At 41.0% G+C, this 15,284-nt stretch overlaps 2 protein-coding genes and 2 non-coding genes across 4 annotated transcripts; 3 read left to right on the top strand and 1 right to left on the bottom strand.

The window, feature by feature from the left end:
- Positions 1-2,392: 2,392 nt before the first annotated feature.
- On the bottom strand, positions 2,393-7,819 carry DHX8 (DEAH-box helicase 8). The gene has a single exon (XM_063426388.1). It carries the CDS (start codon positions 7,687-7,689, stop codon positions 4,138-4,140), a length of 3,552 nt encoding a protein of 1,183 aa, XP_063282458.1. The 5' UTR covers positions 7,690-7,819; the 3' UTR covers positions 2,393-4,137.
- A 101-nt stretch (positions 7,820-7,920) lies between these two features.
- RPL3 (ribosomal protein L3) lies at positions 7,921-14,560 on the top strand. The gene is made up of 10 exons (XM_063426387.1): positions 7,921-7,991; positions 8,969-9,161; positions 10,352-10,520; positions 10,805-10,940; positions 11,797-11,983; positions 12,441-12,601; positions 12,704-12,805; positions 13,853-13,948; positions 14,182-14,301; positions 14,446-14,560. Exons 1-10 carry the CDS (start codon positions 7,989-7,991, stop codon positions 14,488-14,490), a joined length of 1,212 nt encoding a protein of 403 aa, XP_063282457.1. The 5' UTR covers positions 7,921-7,988; the 3' UTR covers positions 14,491-14,560.
- Positions 12,270-12,362, top strand: LOC134570047 (small nucleolar RNA U83B). Its single transcript, XR_010084699.1, has one exon. It is a non-coding gene; the product is annotated as a small nucleolar RNA U83B (small nucleolar RNA).
- LOC134570048 (small nucleolar RNA U83B) lies at positions 13,462-13,550 on the top strand. Its single transcript, XR_010084700.1, has one exon. It is a non-coding gene; the product is annotated as a small nucleolar RNA U83B (small nucleolar RNA).
- Positions 14,561-15,284: the final 724 nt, after the last annotated feature.

Raw genomic sequence — 15,284 nt, 5'->3', positions numbered from 1 at the left:
AAAGTAACAGCTCTGCTTTAAGAATAGCTGTACATATTAAAATTTATTTAAACTAACTAATTAAAGAACACTCAAAGCACCAAAATCACTCCATTTCTTCATGGAGTGATATTGGTGCAAGGATGCTGTCCCTTTGCCATTTCAGAGAAACCACCACCATCGGACAGGATTGTAAATGAAACACTAAAGTGACATCTGCGTCCTGTCATATCTACAAGAATAGACCAAATTGAGAAAGCTTGGTATTAGAACACATGGACATCTCTCATCCCATTTCTATATCCCTCTGCAAAAGCATGAGACGTGCTTGTCAGAGCAAGGTTTAAAATAAAATGAACATTATAGTGTTATATTCAGATACCAGTTGTAATATTTTTTAGCTTACCAATATGTATTATCAATAATAATTTCATCCAGCCCGAACATCAACATTAAGTTTTCCAGCTCAGGGGGTGGTTACCTTACTGCTCCCAATGTATCATTGCTGCCCATGGCGTCGGTTTAATATTTTTGGATACATTTCAAATGATTTAATATTAAATACCCATGTTGCTAGTTACAAGTTTGTGTATTCGCATATATGTGTGCATGTATACATATACATCTCATTAGATGGTCAGCATTCTTGCGTCTTGCAGTTGTTAAAACGTCAGGTCCTGATGAAAATGTATATTTTTAAACTGAAACGTCGATGCTGCAATAAAAGTTTAGTTTTAACAACTGCAAGACCCATAAGTGCTAACCATTTATGGATTACAGCATTGAGCAAAGGTATTTCAATATATTCAAGTATTTTGGTGCTAGGATACCATGCTTATCTTTTTTTCAATGTGGGGAACTGGGCTTTAAAACTGAGATTGTATTTGTGCATTCGCTCCACCAATCAAAGAGATAGGTCACTGCTTGGATTTGATAGTGCTTTGATCGCTGGCACTAATGCAAGCCAGCGTATGCACATCACTGCCATTTCGTCCCATATACCTTCCATTGCCATAAAATGTCCATGAATTGACAGGCTACGCGCATTCTCTAGCGCAAGCATGTCAAACTCAAAGGCTAGCACGGGTCTAATAAACAAGGTTTAAGTTTATCCCTCTCTACTAAATCCCAGTCCCCCCCTCTAAACTAATTCCCAGCCCCCCCCCTCACTAAACCCCAGCCCTTGTTTTAAAAAAATAAATAAAAAAACAATATTAGCCAACAAGCAGACTCCACTCACATTGCCGCTGCCATTATGCGACTCCGGAGTCCAGCCTTTGGTATACCCCCAATGGCGCCGTCCTCACCCTGTGCCAAAGCGGATCATCCCGCTACTTCTTGAAACCCTGTGAAGGTGGAGCAAGTTAACGTCACGTCGGAATGGGACGTGGCGTGCCTCCGTGCACCTCCAGGTCATCCACTGTCCAGCTGTGGCCATCGCAACACACAATTATTGACAGACACACACACTTTTATTTATTGCTCCCTAACGTGCGCAGTTTAGTGATGTCGGGTGCTGGAATGTCGCCCTATTCCGGCACCCAGCATCACAACAGAGGGCACGCACGAGGGAGCAGGAAGACTGAGCTCCCTTGCTGCCGCCAGCGACCTCTTCCCCGGCCGTGTACATTTTAGCAGAGAAGGCAACTGCAATGTACTTACTCTGCCTTAGTAAGCATGTCAAACTTGCAAAGATATTCATTGTGAGCCGCATGCGGCCCGCGAGTTTGAAATGCTTGCTCTAGAGAGAGCACAAGCAAAGAAAGCAAAAATTCAGATGCTATGAGAGAAAAAGTGCAGGGCTTGAAAAGTCTGCAGCCATAAGAACTACAGTTTTTACCAGCAGTTTTAAGCTATACCCCCAATGACTACATGCATAAATTAATTTATAAAATATTTTACCAGGAAAGATACATTGAGATTTCTCTCGTTTTCAAGTATATCCTGGGTATGCAAAACATATAAATAACAACATGCATGTATTCATTGGGGTAGATCTACTAAATAGCATTTTTGTATTAATATGGAGAGTTTCTTTAACCCCCTTAAGGACCAAACTTCTGGAATAAAAGGGAATCATGACATGTCACAGGTCATGTGTCCTTAAGGGGTTAAGGACACATGACATGTGTGACACGTCATGATTCCCTTTTATTCCAAAAGTTTGGTCCATAAGTGGTTAAAGCCCTGTTTTGTCCCAATGAAAAGAAAAATTTATGAAATTCCCCACATTCAGTATACTGGCACTAAATTATTTAAATAAGCTGAGGTGGTCACGGTACCTTGAGTGTTCCTTTGATATAAGAACGGTCTAAAAAAGCTGCATACTGGTATTGGGTAAAATACTGCTCTGAATTTATATATTTATTATCATTTCTTAAATAAATGAGTAATTATGTAATTCACCAAGTCATTTGGGTCAGGATATTTTATTTGCATAAACAAAGATATACAAATATATATATATATATATATACATTCAATGAACATGTATGATTATTATCAAAGAACTGTTACATACTCATCCACAAACAATGTAGGTTCCTAGAATGAGGATAAGTAAAATGAAGGCAATTCATTTGAATAAAACAAAATGCATACATACTCCTAAAACCAATACATTATGACATCATTTTAGTTTTTTTTTTTATATCAAATAAAACCAAATAACTTACAACACAAATGCAATCCGTACATTACACATTTTATGAGTCACTGTTTCAATCCTCACCTGAGTAAAATCCTGGTTAGAATTGAAAATTGACACATAGATTATGTCACACGCAAACTGCACTTCTGGTGTACGCCACTTGATTAATTATTTTCTTTCTTAAAGAAACACTACACACCATAATCACTGCAGGAGCCCCTGGCGCTATCCCTCAGAAGAACTGGAAGCTGCATTGGTGATTGAGGGGACCCATGTGTCAAACCATTCACAAAAAATTTGATCTCATTCTGTGGGATAGCACCAGTGGGTCTCCCGGATCAATGGTTAAGATGCTTAGAAAGCCCTTTTAACGTCTCAAAAAATTGGGCATTGATCAGATGCAAGTAACTGAGTATCAGAGAATTGTGTGTATGTATAATTATACAGACCCGCAGAAGACCCACTACATTGGCTGTAAATGTAACAAGATGAAATGCAGGGCACCCAGACAGGATTATTGACTAAAGTGTGATTTGTCAGGAATTCTAGCAGGCTTACTTATTGAAGAGAGAATTCAAAGTAGATTTCAAATTTAAGGCCAGAATATCTCAAACGAAAGCATAGTTGACTTAGAGACACGAAGTAACCAGAACAACTACAGTTTAATGTAATTGTTCTGGTGTCTACAGCCTGCTCCTGCAGACTTTCTAATGTAAACATTTACATTATTCCCAAGTAACATTTCTAGTGGCAGTCACTCAGATGCCCACTAGAGGTGCTTCCTGGGTCAGTGCAGCACTGAAGTTCAGCATCTCCATAGCATGGAAAATCTAAAACACTCCCAATAGAGGTGCACTGATTAATGCATCTCTATGAGGAGATGCTGGTTGGCGCAGCACAGCCTTTTGCCATGCATGCGCAATGTTCTCCAAACACTTTCCTATACAGAAGAATTGGATTGACTGAGACCATCAAATCTGATGATCTCAGCGAATCAGGCAAGGTGGTGGGGCCAGCTGAGATATGACCGGTGCTGGAAATAAGGCAAGTAAAATAACTTTTTTTTTTAACCGGGGACCAAACATCTAAACAGCGGTTTTAGAACTATAGTGTCAGAAATATATGTTTGTATTCCTGACACTATAGTGTTCCTTTAACACATTTTTTTCAGTTCAGCTATTTGGACCTGAAATTTGAAATGAACTTTGAATTCACTCTGACTTCCCAACAATTCACAATTTAGTGAATAAGGAAATTTTACAAAAGAATAGCTTACAAAAATGGAAAACACTGCAGGCAGCTTACTAAATGAATACAATCTATGCTATGCAGAAAAACAAAAAATAGAACATAGCCTTTACATACTATCTGCAGCTAACATATTTACACTTTAGAATTTCTTTTGAAAATCAATCAAGTTCGGTGTGGATTTTTGATAGTGTCAGAACTTTACATCAGGTACGAAAAACCTCAAGATCAAAGAAATACACTCTTTGCTTGTAACCCCATTACCGGCGCCTGAAGGCTCGGGAAATACGCCAAGCATTGGGTTCCTCATAGCGGTTGTAAAGAGGCTCCAATCTTTGTTGTTTCTTCTGCTTGCTGAGTTTGGTTGGATCAGACACCTTGAAGAAAGCCGGTGCAAACTCTACAAGCCAGCGGGGATCTATGGTAGTTACTTCTCGCATGTATTCCTTGGTCGTTAGAACAAGTTCATGATAAACAACCCATTCAGGTTGCCTATTGAATAGAGCACTAGAGGGGTGAATGTAAACAACTTGTTGGTCTATAAGGGTCCGGTAACCTTCTTGCGGGTCCTTCTTTGCTGCATTTCTGAAGAAACCACTGCATATAGCTTTCTGGACCCTTACTGTAGCTTTTCCACAGGATACAACATCCAGTTTATGACGGTCCATAATGCCCAACATCTGTTTGCGGATATCCTGAGCTCGTCGCAAAGAACGGGCCTGAATGAAATTTTCATAACACCAGGGGTTAGAAAATTTGTTGTTTTTCCATGAATTATAAACAGCAAGCAATGTTAGGTGGTCCCCTTCTGTCTGGTGGAATTTGGCTTTTTTCTGGTCAGCAAGAGCTTGTTTGTCCTTTGGTCTGTAAAACACATTCTGGACAGACAACATTGAGACTATAGTTAACATCTCTTCACTGCAGCCTAGATGTACAGACATGATTAACATCTTACACAGCATGGGCTCCAGGGGAAATTCTGCCATCCTGCGCCCCAGCCGTGTTAGCAGGCCTTCATCATCCAGTGCACCAAGTGTGTAAAGCTGTTCCATGGCTGTGATTAACGTCTCCATGGGAGGTGCATCCATAAAGTCAAATGATAGCAAATCATTGATTCCCATGGCCTTCAGAGACAGAACTGTGCTGGCCAAGTTGGTTCTTTGAATTTCAGGCACATTGGTGGTCAGCATTTCATCTCGGTAGGCACGCTCAGTGTAAAGTCTGTAACACTTGCCTGGACCTGTTCGTCCAGCTCTCCCAGCTCGTTGTTTGGCTTGTGCTTGGGAGATAGGAGTAACAACGAGCTGATCAATTCCTGTCTTGGAGTTGTAAACTTTCTGCTTCACAAAACCAGGGTCTACCACATAATAAATTCCATCAATAGTAAGTGAAGTTTCTGCAATGTTTGTAGCAATGACAACCTTTCTGCTCCCCGGAGGAGCTGGATCAAAGATCCTTGTCTGCATCTCACTGGGTAATGCTGAATAAACTGGGAGAATGATCAGCTCAGGTACATCAGGTCCAAGAGATTTCATTCTTTCATATAAGATTTCACAAGCAGTATCAATTTCTTCTTGACCAGTTAAAAAAACCAAAATATCACCTGGAGGTTCAGTCAAATGTATTTGCATAACTGTGATAAGGCTAGCGTCCAGGTAGTCTGTCTCAGGCTCTTTTGTGTATAAGATCTCAACTGGATACGTCCGTCCAGGAATTGTAAAAATGGGAGCTTCATAGAAATACTGAGAGAATTTCACTGCATCCAATGTTGCTGATGTGACAATAAGTTTCATATCTGGGCGTTTTTGGACAGTCTTTTTCAGGAGGCCAAAGAGTACATCTGTGTGAATTGTTCTTTCATGGGCCTCATCCAACATAATGATGGCATACTGTGTCAGATCAGGGTCAATTAGACATTCCCTTAATAACATACCATCTGTCATGTATTTTATAACAGTTTCTGGGCTCGTACAGTCCTCAAAACGAATTGTATATCCAACTTCCTGACCCAAGCAGCAACCATATTCTTCGGATACTCGTTTGGCAACAGACATTGCAGCTACTCTTCTAGGTTGTGTACATCCAATCTTCCCTCTTGTTGTATAGCCAGCTTCAGCCAAATACTGGGTTATCTGGGTAGTTTTCCCAGAGCCAGTTTCACCAATGACGATGAGTATCTGATTGTCATGAACAGCCTGCACCAGTTGTTCTTTTAGTTTATATATTGGAAGACTCTCCCTTTGTTCCAGGATGGACATCTGTGTCTTTTTCCCATAAGATGCTTTGTTTCCCCCAAAAGCATGTTTCTTCCACTCAGGAATGTCATTTGGCATCATCCCGATACCTCTCATGTTGGCTGCAATTTGTCTGCCATCAACATCAGGAAGTGGATCGACCCAGTGTTTGTTTAGCCCCATCGGAATAGAGTCCATCTCAGCTTCCCGCTGAGCTTGTTTCATTTCTCTTCTTTCTTTAGCAAGTGCACTCTGCATCATGGCTGCCTGAGAAAGAGAGCCATCAGGATTCTTCACTATTTTAATAGGACTCATGTCCATACTCTGTTTAGTGTGACCTCTGAGGAATGGGGGCTCCTCTTCCACTAGTTCAATCTCCAGATCTTCATCTTCTTCATCATCCACTTTGGGAAGAATTCCAGTCTCTTCATCAAAATCAGGAAATTCTTCTTTAGAAAGAACATTGGCAGCAATCATCTGTTTTATCTCCCACTTCTCAGGGTCAGAGATCTTAGTCAAACGTTTTCTTTCAAGAGTATCGTCTTCAACTTCAGGTGCATTTACCAATGACAGGTGGCTGGGTCTATCAGGGTTCCTCATGGAGGCCTCTTCATTACTTTCACCGACAAGATTCCTACGTCTGTTAGGATTCATGTCTTCTCCAGTGTCTTGATCAACATCCTTCATGCTGAGGCTTGTTTTGCATCCAGTGAAGGACAGCACCTTCACCTTTACTCTTTGACCTTTGCTAACAACATCAGCAACATTTGCAACACGTCCTTCCCTTCTTAGCTCGGATATATGGACCAAACCCTCCCAACGTTTTCTTAGTCCTTCCAGCTGTACAAAGCACCCAAACTGCAAGATACTTGTGACTTTTCCATTATAAATATCACCTATTGCTGGCTCTTCAGGAGGAGGTCTATCCACATGTTTCTCTTTCCATCTCTCGCTGGTCTTTTCTTCACGAGCCCTATGATCCTTGCTGGGACTACGACTTTTGGATCTATGTCTCTTGTGGCCCCTGGACCTGGAACGTGATCTAGAACGGCTCCTGTACTTATGTTTCTGACCCCTCTCCCTGCTACGGCTGCGGTCTCTCTTTTTTTTCTTACTTTTGCCTTTACTGTTGCGTTCCTTCTCCTCTCTTTGACTTGGCATGAGAGCTTCAAGCTCTTCCAGTGCGTCAGTAGCTACCTTAACGTCCTCTGGATCCAACATTTTCCTGACACAGGGGTTATCTGGCATGCAGAGAACTGGAAATAAGTCTTTTATCTTTTCCTTCTCAGATTTGGGTTTAACATGAGCTTCTTTACTCGTGGACTGCTTGGCTGGAGGTCTCATAGTCTGGATCAAACGCAGGAGATTGCCAACCAGGGAATCAGTGAACTCTGCTCCATTTTTCTCTAGAGCGGATTTAAAGGCCTCAAAGGTGGTGGCCTTCTCTGCAATGTCGATCACAAACTCGGCCAGGTCTTTGTCATTGATCCCCAGATGGTTATCCAGCTCGGTGCACACTTTAGAGACCAGAGAGAGGTACTCTAACTTCTTTAACTCTTCCAATGTAGCGTCTGCCATGGTCACTGCACCCAGCGCTGTGACATGCAGGCCCCGGGGGATCAGCCGATAGCCCGTAATACGCGGTAAATCCGATCGTACTCCGCTCTGATCCGAGGCCTGGGCCAAGCGTATCGACACACCACGGAAGGAACACACGGCAAAGCGGAAGTGTACGTATGGTGAAACTGGTTGTAAATAAAGATTGTTGAAAAGAAAGGGAAAAAAAAAAGGGGGGGGGGCGGGCCTACGTCCGCGCGTCTACAAATAGAGCGCGCACAGCCTTCACGCTCTCTCTTCCAGTTCGGTTAGGAGACAAGATGGTGAGTGGGAGTGAAGTGAATGGTGCGTGTGGGGCCTAGTTGTAATCCAACTGATATCCTCGCCATCCGTCAGCGGTTGTCATTAGGGTTTGCTGTGCTGATTGTGTGAGTCTGTGGCTTTCAGATGGCGGTGTTCGTTCTGGTTGGGGGGAGTGATTGGATTATGAATTTAGTGGATGCTACGTGAGGCCTGTCACGGTGTCAGCCTTACCTTTAATGTTAATGCCGTTCGGGTGTGCTTTTTACATGTTTATAATAAACACTTTGTATGTGAGAGGGTGGGCTCGTGTGAACAGGCAATGGTGACACCCAGCATTACCTGCTGCGGCTGTGCTGGCCCTGGTATGATGGCCAGTGTCACTAACCTAGTGCAGGAATGGCTGGCCGGTGCTGTTGGTTTATTGTTAACATGCCAGCCGCGTGTGAGGGACTGGCTGTTGGTTATAGTAACACTGTAGCCAGTCAGCGTTTTAATGCTGATCGTGCCATAGTCTCTATTTGTGTGTGAGGGTGAGTTTATTTAGTGAGTCACTGGTAGACTTTAACCATGAGGAACTCTCTGACAGATCGGCATACAAAGTCTGTACAGCCTGCTTAGCTGACTAGTTATTCTTATTACATTTGTGCATTTTAATCTAGTCTGGGCTGTGTTGGACATGTGGCATAACCTGTGAAATGACAGGCGTGGGTAGATTAGATCTGCATGTCTTGTCTTTCTCTGTATGTTGGTGTGGAGTCTTGTATGTCAGAAGCTTCTGACTGATAAGTTAATGTGTGTGTGTATAAATACAAAATTAAGATTAAGTGTAAGGTCCTATGGGTTGCAATAGATATGCCTCTAAAAATACAGTAATCGTATTAAAGCTATGTGTGTGGTTTGTCCATAACCACCTCTCTAGTTTTCAACATATTTGCCATCTTACTGTTGACTGCTATATTTTTGGGTGTTTGTATTAACTTGTATGTTTTCTTAACAGTCTCACCGAAAGTTCTCAGCCCCCAGGCATGGATCCCTGGGCTTCTTGCCCCGCAAGCGCAGCAGGAGACATCGTGGTAAGGTGAAGAGCTTCCCAAAGGATGATCCTAGCAAGCCAATTCACCTGACTGCCTTCTTGGGGTACAAGGCTGGCATGACCCACATTGTCAGAGAAGTTGACAGACCTGGCTCCAGTAAGTATATTTAAGAAACATATGAATATCTATAGCTGGCCATTCCATGCACAATTTAGCTCTAAATGAGTATCCGTTTTACACATTAATTGTAAAAAGCTGCACATGATGATACTTTCTCGACGGGCGGACTGAAGTATAGCCTTTGGCAGCCAATGATGAATGTCGAGTACTGATGGTAGCTCTTTCAAGGGTAAAGAGCTTGAGTGGCTCAGTTGTTACCCATATCAAAACACTTGATGATTGTCATAGTTAGACATTTGCTTATCCATGGACTGCAAGTGCATACAAATACAAAATGTAAGTCTGTGTACAAAACCAATCCCTTTACATGTCTAATCAATATTAGCTGTGCATTCTTTTGTCCTAAATATATGGTGCTAGTAACTTTGAATTGATTGGCTATGAATGTCAACTGTTCAAAGGTCCTCCCATAAAATGTAGATAATCCTGGTTCATATTAATGTTGCAAACCTAACTGCACATTTTGAATTTGTTTTGTACAATTCAGTCCCTACCTAAAGTTTATGTACCCATTTTACAGAGTTTTAGGAAGTCCAAGATTCATAACTGCTTCAGTATGGTTTAACTACTTTGGTCACCTAGGTGCCCGTGTCTAGTTTTGCCCTTCTGGAGAAGACCAGTGTAGATGTGTCTAGAATAAAGCATAGCCAGTCTTGGGCTGCATTAGCTGGCGGAGAAAGCTCTCACAAGGAGCATGGCGTCCTAACCTCTGGTCAGCTAACATTCTCCTGCATGGGAAGAAGGAGCTCAAGCTTTAGGAGCCTTGAGGGACACAAGTTATTCCTGAACAGTTTGACTTTTTACCACGGGGTGGGTCAGGATAGTCCTTGCACCATAATCAGTGTGGTTTTGGTGAAAATTTTCAACAAAGCTGCTAAAGTGCTTTTTAACCATGCATTGGTAGAGCAGGAAGTGGATACATGTATGTATTGCTTACTAAAAGCTGACGGCTGAAATTACTTCTAAAAACACTTAATCTCTACACTTGTGTGGCGCATTAATATTCAGATGCCATGTGTTTTTACATAATGCATTTTTAAGTATAGCAAAGGTTGTCCTAGTTTTGTTGTATTTACTTCAGTGAGGAGCCTTGGTTACCAAATAAGCATATTGTCCATGAATTTTTAAGCATGCCTTGTTTTGACACTACGTGCTTTCTTCTATAGAGGTGAATAAAAAGGAAGTAGTGGAAGCTGTAACAATTGTGGAGACTCCTCCTATGGTCCTTGTTGGCATTGTGGGTTATATTCAGACCCCACGTGGTCTCCGCAGTTTCAAGACAATCTTTGCTGAGCACATCAGTGATGAATGTAAGAGGCGCTTCTACAAGAATTGGTAAGTCAGTGCAGTTATTGTGCACTTAAAATACTTTTAGCTTTCTTAAAACAAAGCGTTCGATGAACTGCTATTAAATACTTTTTGAATGGACATTGGCAGCTCCTCTCAGCTTTGGTCATGTCAGCCACTGCCTGATGAGCTCCAGGCTCCGCTTGCTGGCTGAAAAACTCCTTTGATGCCAAGCAATGAGCCGAACTGTTGCCCTGGCTAACTCCTTCCTCTCATGTCCTCATTGGGGCTTGATGAAGGACACTGCCAATTATTCTGCTCTGCCGTTAAAGGTACAAATCTAAGAAGAAGGCTTTCACAAAGTACTGCAAGAAGTGGCAGGATGACGATGGCAAGAAGCAGCTGGAAAAAGACTTCCTGAGCATGAAGAAATATTGTCAGGTCATCAGGGTTATTGCTCACACACAGGTAAATGGATGATAAAGTAAATTCCATAGAATGTAGTGTATCACATGAGCATTGTTAAAATGATTGCTGCCATTATGCAATGTTAAATCCAGCATGTGTGAATTTAAAGTTTATAGTTAAGTCTTGCAGGTTTTTAGGCAGTTATTGCATAACAATCCTGAAGCAAATTCTCTTAATCTATAGTGGCAATTTGAGTGATGATACAATCTCGACGGGCGGACAGACTAATGGCTTCTGGCTGTTACTGTTGAATGTCGAGTTCTGACCAACTGCCCAACGATCAGGCCAGGGATTTGTAAATATCTGCAGACTTAAGTGATGGATAGCATGAAACTTCATCATGAAAAAGCATGCCTTAACCAGTTGTAAGGAAAACCTTTTGTAAGTTTACATGCCTGACTAAAATGCCTATCGAAGTGTTTTGAAGGCTATTAAACAATGGACTCTGGAATTTTATTTAAACAAGTTTTGTCCAAATTTCTATGAAAGTACACATTCTTGAAAGTTAAATTAAAATTACGCTGAATGGAGCAAGTATTTTCCTTTTACTGCTTTGTCAGGTGTGTAAAGGAATATGTAGTTCTCTCATTTTTGTGTATGTTGACAGTCACTGCCTAGACACAGCCTATATTCATAATGGCAATATAAATAGTGCCTTGTGTGGCACTAAACCCTTTGTGCTCCTCTCTGCACATTGTTTCAATACTGTGTTCAATAAAGGACGTAAATCTATTAATAGACAAGATTGCATCCAGTATATTTATCCTATATGTGGACCCTACACTATGGGAGTATCTTATGTAAATAGCATTTCACAATCCTGTATTTATTTTCTTTGTTCTTGTTTTTATTTCAGATGCGTCTGCTTCCCTTGCGCCAGAAGAAATCTCATTTAATGGAGATCCAGGTTAATGGAGGCACAATTTCAGAGAAGGTGGACTGGGCCCGGGAGAAGCTTGAGCAGCAGGTGGCCATTTCTGGTGTCTTTGGTCAGGATGAAATGATTGATGTGATTGGGGTCACCAAGGGAAAGGGATACAAAGGTGGGTTTTTTTAAATTGGATTAATGTAAATGTATGACAGTGTTTAGATAATGGTGGTGTGGCTTCAGGTATTTCTGTATTTTGCCCTGTAAGAATGAGTTGCATTATTGCCCAATACTTAATTCCAAAATAAACTCAAATGTCGTTAATTCCTGACAAAAAATAAAAATTGTACATCTGTCCATAGTCTGAAAACATTGACCTATTAATGGCAAACAACCTAGGGTTGAAACAGAGTTGTTTGGCGTGGGCTGTGTTAATATGCATTTCTTGGGGACCTAATTTTTTTGTTCTATGACGAGGCTACGGAATAAGCACTGGGCACAGTGCCTGACGTCAGTGATGAATAATTCCATGCTGCCTTCCTTCTGAGAACAAACTAGAAAATGTGTTGAGGATCACTTCCTGATGTAATTTGATAGGATCAGTTTTAACTAAACTTGTTTTTGCTTCTTAGGCGTAACTAGCCGTTGGCACACAAAGAAACTGCCCCGTAAGACTCACAGAGGTCTCCGCAAGGTGGCTTGTATTGGCGCCTGGCATCCTGCTCGTGTGGCATTCTCTGTAGCCCGTGCTGGTCAGAAGGGTTACCACCATCGTACAGAAATTAACAAAAAGGTAATAGGATGTTTTTTTTTATTTTATTTTTTATTCCTTGTATCCTATTAAGGAACATGTGACCAAATCACACTTCTAACAATTAAGTGTTGTGTATTTTAGATTTACAAAATCGGTCAAGGCTACCACAAAAAGGATGGCAAGCTTGTGAAGAGCAATGCTTCAACTGATTATGATCTGTCAGACAAGAGCATCAACCCTCTGGTAAGTTTTTTGCTAGGGCTAATTTTATGGCGATCAGATCTTTTTCTTTAAATTAAAATGGAATACTTTGGTCTTTGTAGCTGGAAAACAAATTCCACACAGCATGGAGTAAAACTAAAATGTGCAAGCATGTTTGTTAAACATCTGACTTGCCACATACCCTGTTTGGAAAAGGTCTTTAAATACTATATGAAGAAATGCATAGTTATGTATTTTTGTATTGTGGGTATATCTACTGAACAGTAAACTTTAGTTGGGCAGTGGAGTGTCCTTTTCTCAGTACCTAATCTGTTTTGGGTCATTCAGATTCTAACTAAGCTGCCAGACTTGACATTAGTGTAGTCTTTTAATGCATGGGAGATCTGCACAGGATCCAGCAAACTTGCAATGTAATTTAATGGATATATGTTGCACATTAAATTGAGATCTCACCTGCCTTAAATGTCTTAGAAAAAGCAATATATGACAAAAGAGAGCCACTTGACGTGCCACAATTTCCTCAAATTCATGCATAATACAGAGTGGCACAAATCCTTTGTTGTAATTTAAATTGATTGCATTGAGTTAGCCATATAGATTATTTTATGGAGAATCAAGTGATGTCACTTAAGTCAGTTTTGTGGCCACTAGTCAAACCTAGAATCTGGCCATTCTGGACTCTCCAATGATGAGGAAATGGAATTGGCACTGTTTACAGTGCCTGAAACGCATGAAGAACTATTCCATGCTGCCTTCCTTCTGAGGTCTTGTCTGTTATGGTCATGTACACTATATAAAACCCATTAACTGATAGGCAAGTGTATCGGGTTTTTCTCCTACTTGCAGACCTCATGTGTCCTATTGGTTATGAAACCTTGGTGAAGGGGATTTTGCACAATAGAATAGCGAATTAAGTTAGCAATGGGTTATTTTATTTTATCTTTTTCTGCAGACTATTTTAACTATCTGTGGTGCCTTACAATATTTCTGAATAAATGTCTTTTAAAGGGAGTCACTCATTGTCAGGGCTCTTTCCCCAAAATAACAAAGGTTTCCTGTTTTATCTAGGGTGGATTTGTCCACTATGGAGAAGTGAAGAATGACTTTATCATGCTGAAAGGCTGCGTCATTGGGACCAAGAAGAGAGTTCTCACTCTTCGCAAGGTTGGTGCTTGGTCAGGGCTTTACGAGAATTACATGTACTACTGCTTGCTAAAAGTGAAGAACCTCACAATTAAATTCCTGTACTTGCACCTCCATGGTTTTGTCCTGTTGAGTGTGCTAGAATTTAATTGCACTCATGCATTTTATGAAAGTTTAGAAACTCTTGTTGGTAAAAGAAATTGACACTAACTAACATTGGAATGTTCACTAAAACTGGTGTCTTCCCTCTCTAGTCTCTCCTCGTCCAGACAAGCCGTCGTGCAACGGAGAAGATAGACCTCAAATTCATTGACACAACTTCAAAATTCGGACACGGTCGCTTCCAGACACCCGAAGAAAAGAAGGCTTTCATGGTAGGTTTGCTTCTTAAAACCTAATACTTTGTGAATGTTTCTTTTCTGTACTCACAGTTCCAAACTTAAGTATTTCACGTTCTGCTGTTTTTGTACATGCTTGTTTCTGTCCATACTTAATGTATTTCCTTTTGCACTCAACAGGGACCACTCAAGAAAGACCGTCTGGCAAAGGAGGAGACTGCATAAATCTAAACTATTGTCCCTTTAACATCTGGGACTATCAGATTGTACTCTTAATAAAAAGAACTTCAAAAAGAATTCATGTGTTGCATTTATGTAGCTTAAGGCTGTTTTTCTGTAGATGAAGACTTTTAAGTAATGCTTAAGGGATACTGTAGGAATCAAAACCACTCTTGCTAAAAGGAACACTATAGCGTTGGGAATTACAAATATGTGCATTCCTAACGCTTTAGAGCAATGGTCACTTTTTAGGTTAACCATTTATCGTGACCTCTCAATCGACATCTTCTTCCAGGTGGAGCCACATGCGCGGCCAGAGGCACGGGCATTTAAACCCGCCTATAGGAAAGCATTTATCAATGCTTTCCTACTGGGATATTTTTGGATGCTTGTTTCAGTGAGGATGTTCAAATGTGCGATTTTGCTAGATATAAATTGTGAAAGCTACCTCTAGTGGCAGTCAGCGAGACAGCCACTAAAGGCTAGTTTAACCCTGCAGTGTAAACGGCAATTTCAGAGAAACTGCTATATTTGAAACTGCAGGGTTAAAACTAGGGGACCTGGCACTCAAACCACATCATTGAGCTGAAGTAGATTTCCTAAATTATGTTAATCACATCAAGGAGGTTCATGTATGCGAACTGCTTGAGATAAGAAATTGTACCTTAAGCAGGTTGCAATAAGTTTAAACATTGGATCTTTTTTCAAGAGGTGTTTAGGAAGGCTGTTACAGGGAGGTGACTAGGGCTGCATAAACAAAGTGACCTCACTCCTAAATAGCAGATAATTGAGAAATGAGA

The sequence above is a fragment of the Pelobates fuscus genome, chromosome 7, assembly GCF_036172605.1.
Source record: "Pelobates fuscus isolate aPelFus1 chromosome 7, aPelFus1.pri, whole genome shotgun sequence".
NCBI classification, from domain to species: domain Eukaryota; kingdom Metazoa; phylum Chordata; class Amphibia; order Anura; family Pelobatidae; genus Pelobates; species Pelobates fuscus.
The sequence above is the reverse complement of the archived record's forward strand: the minus strand, read 5'-3'. Positions and strand labels throughout refer to the sequence as shown.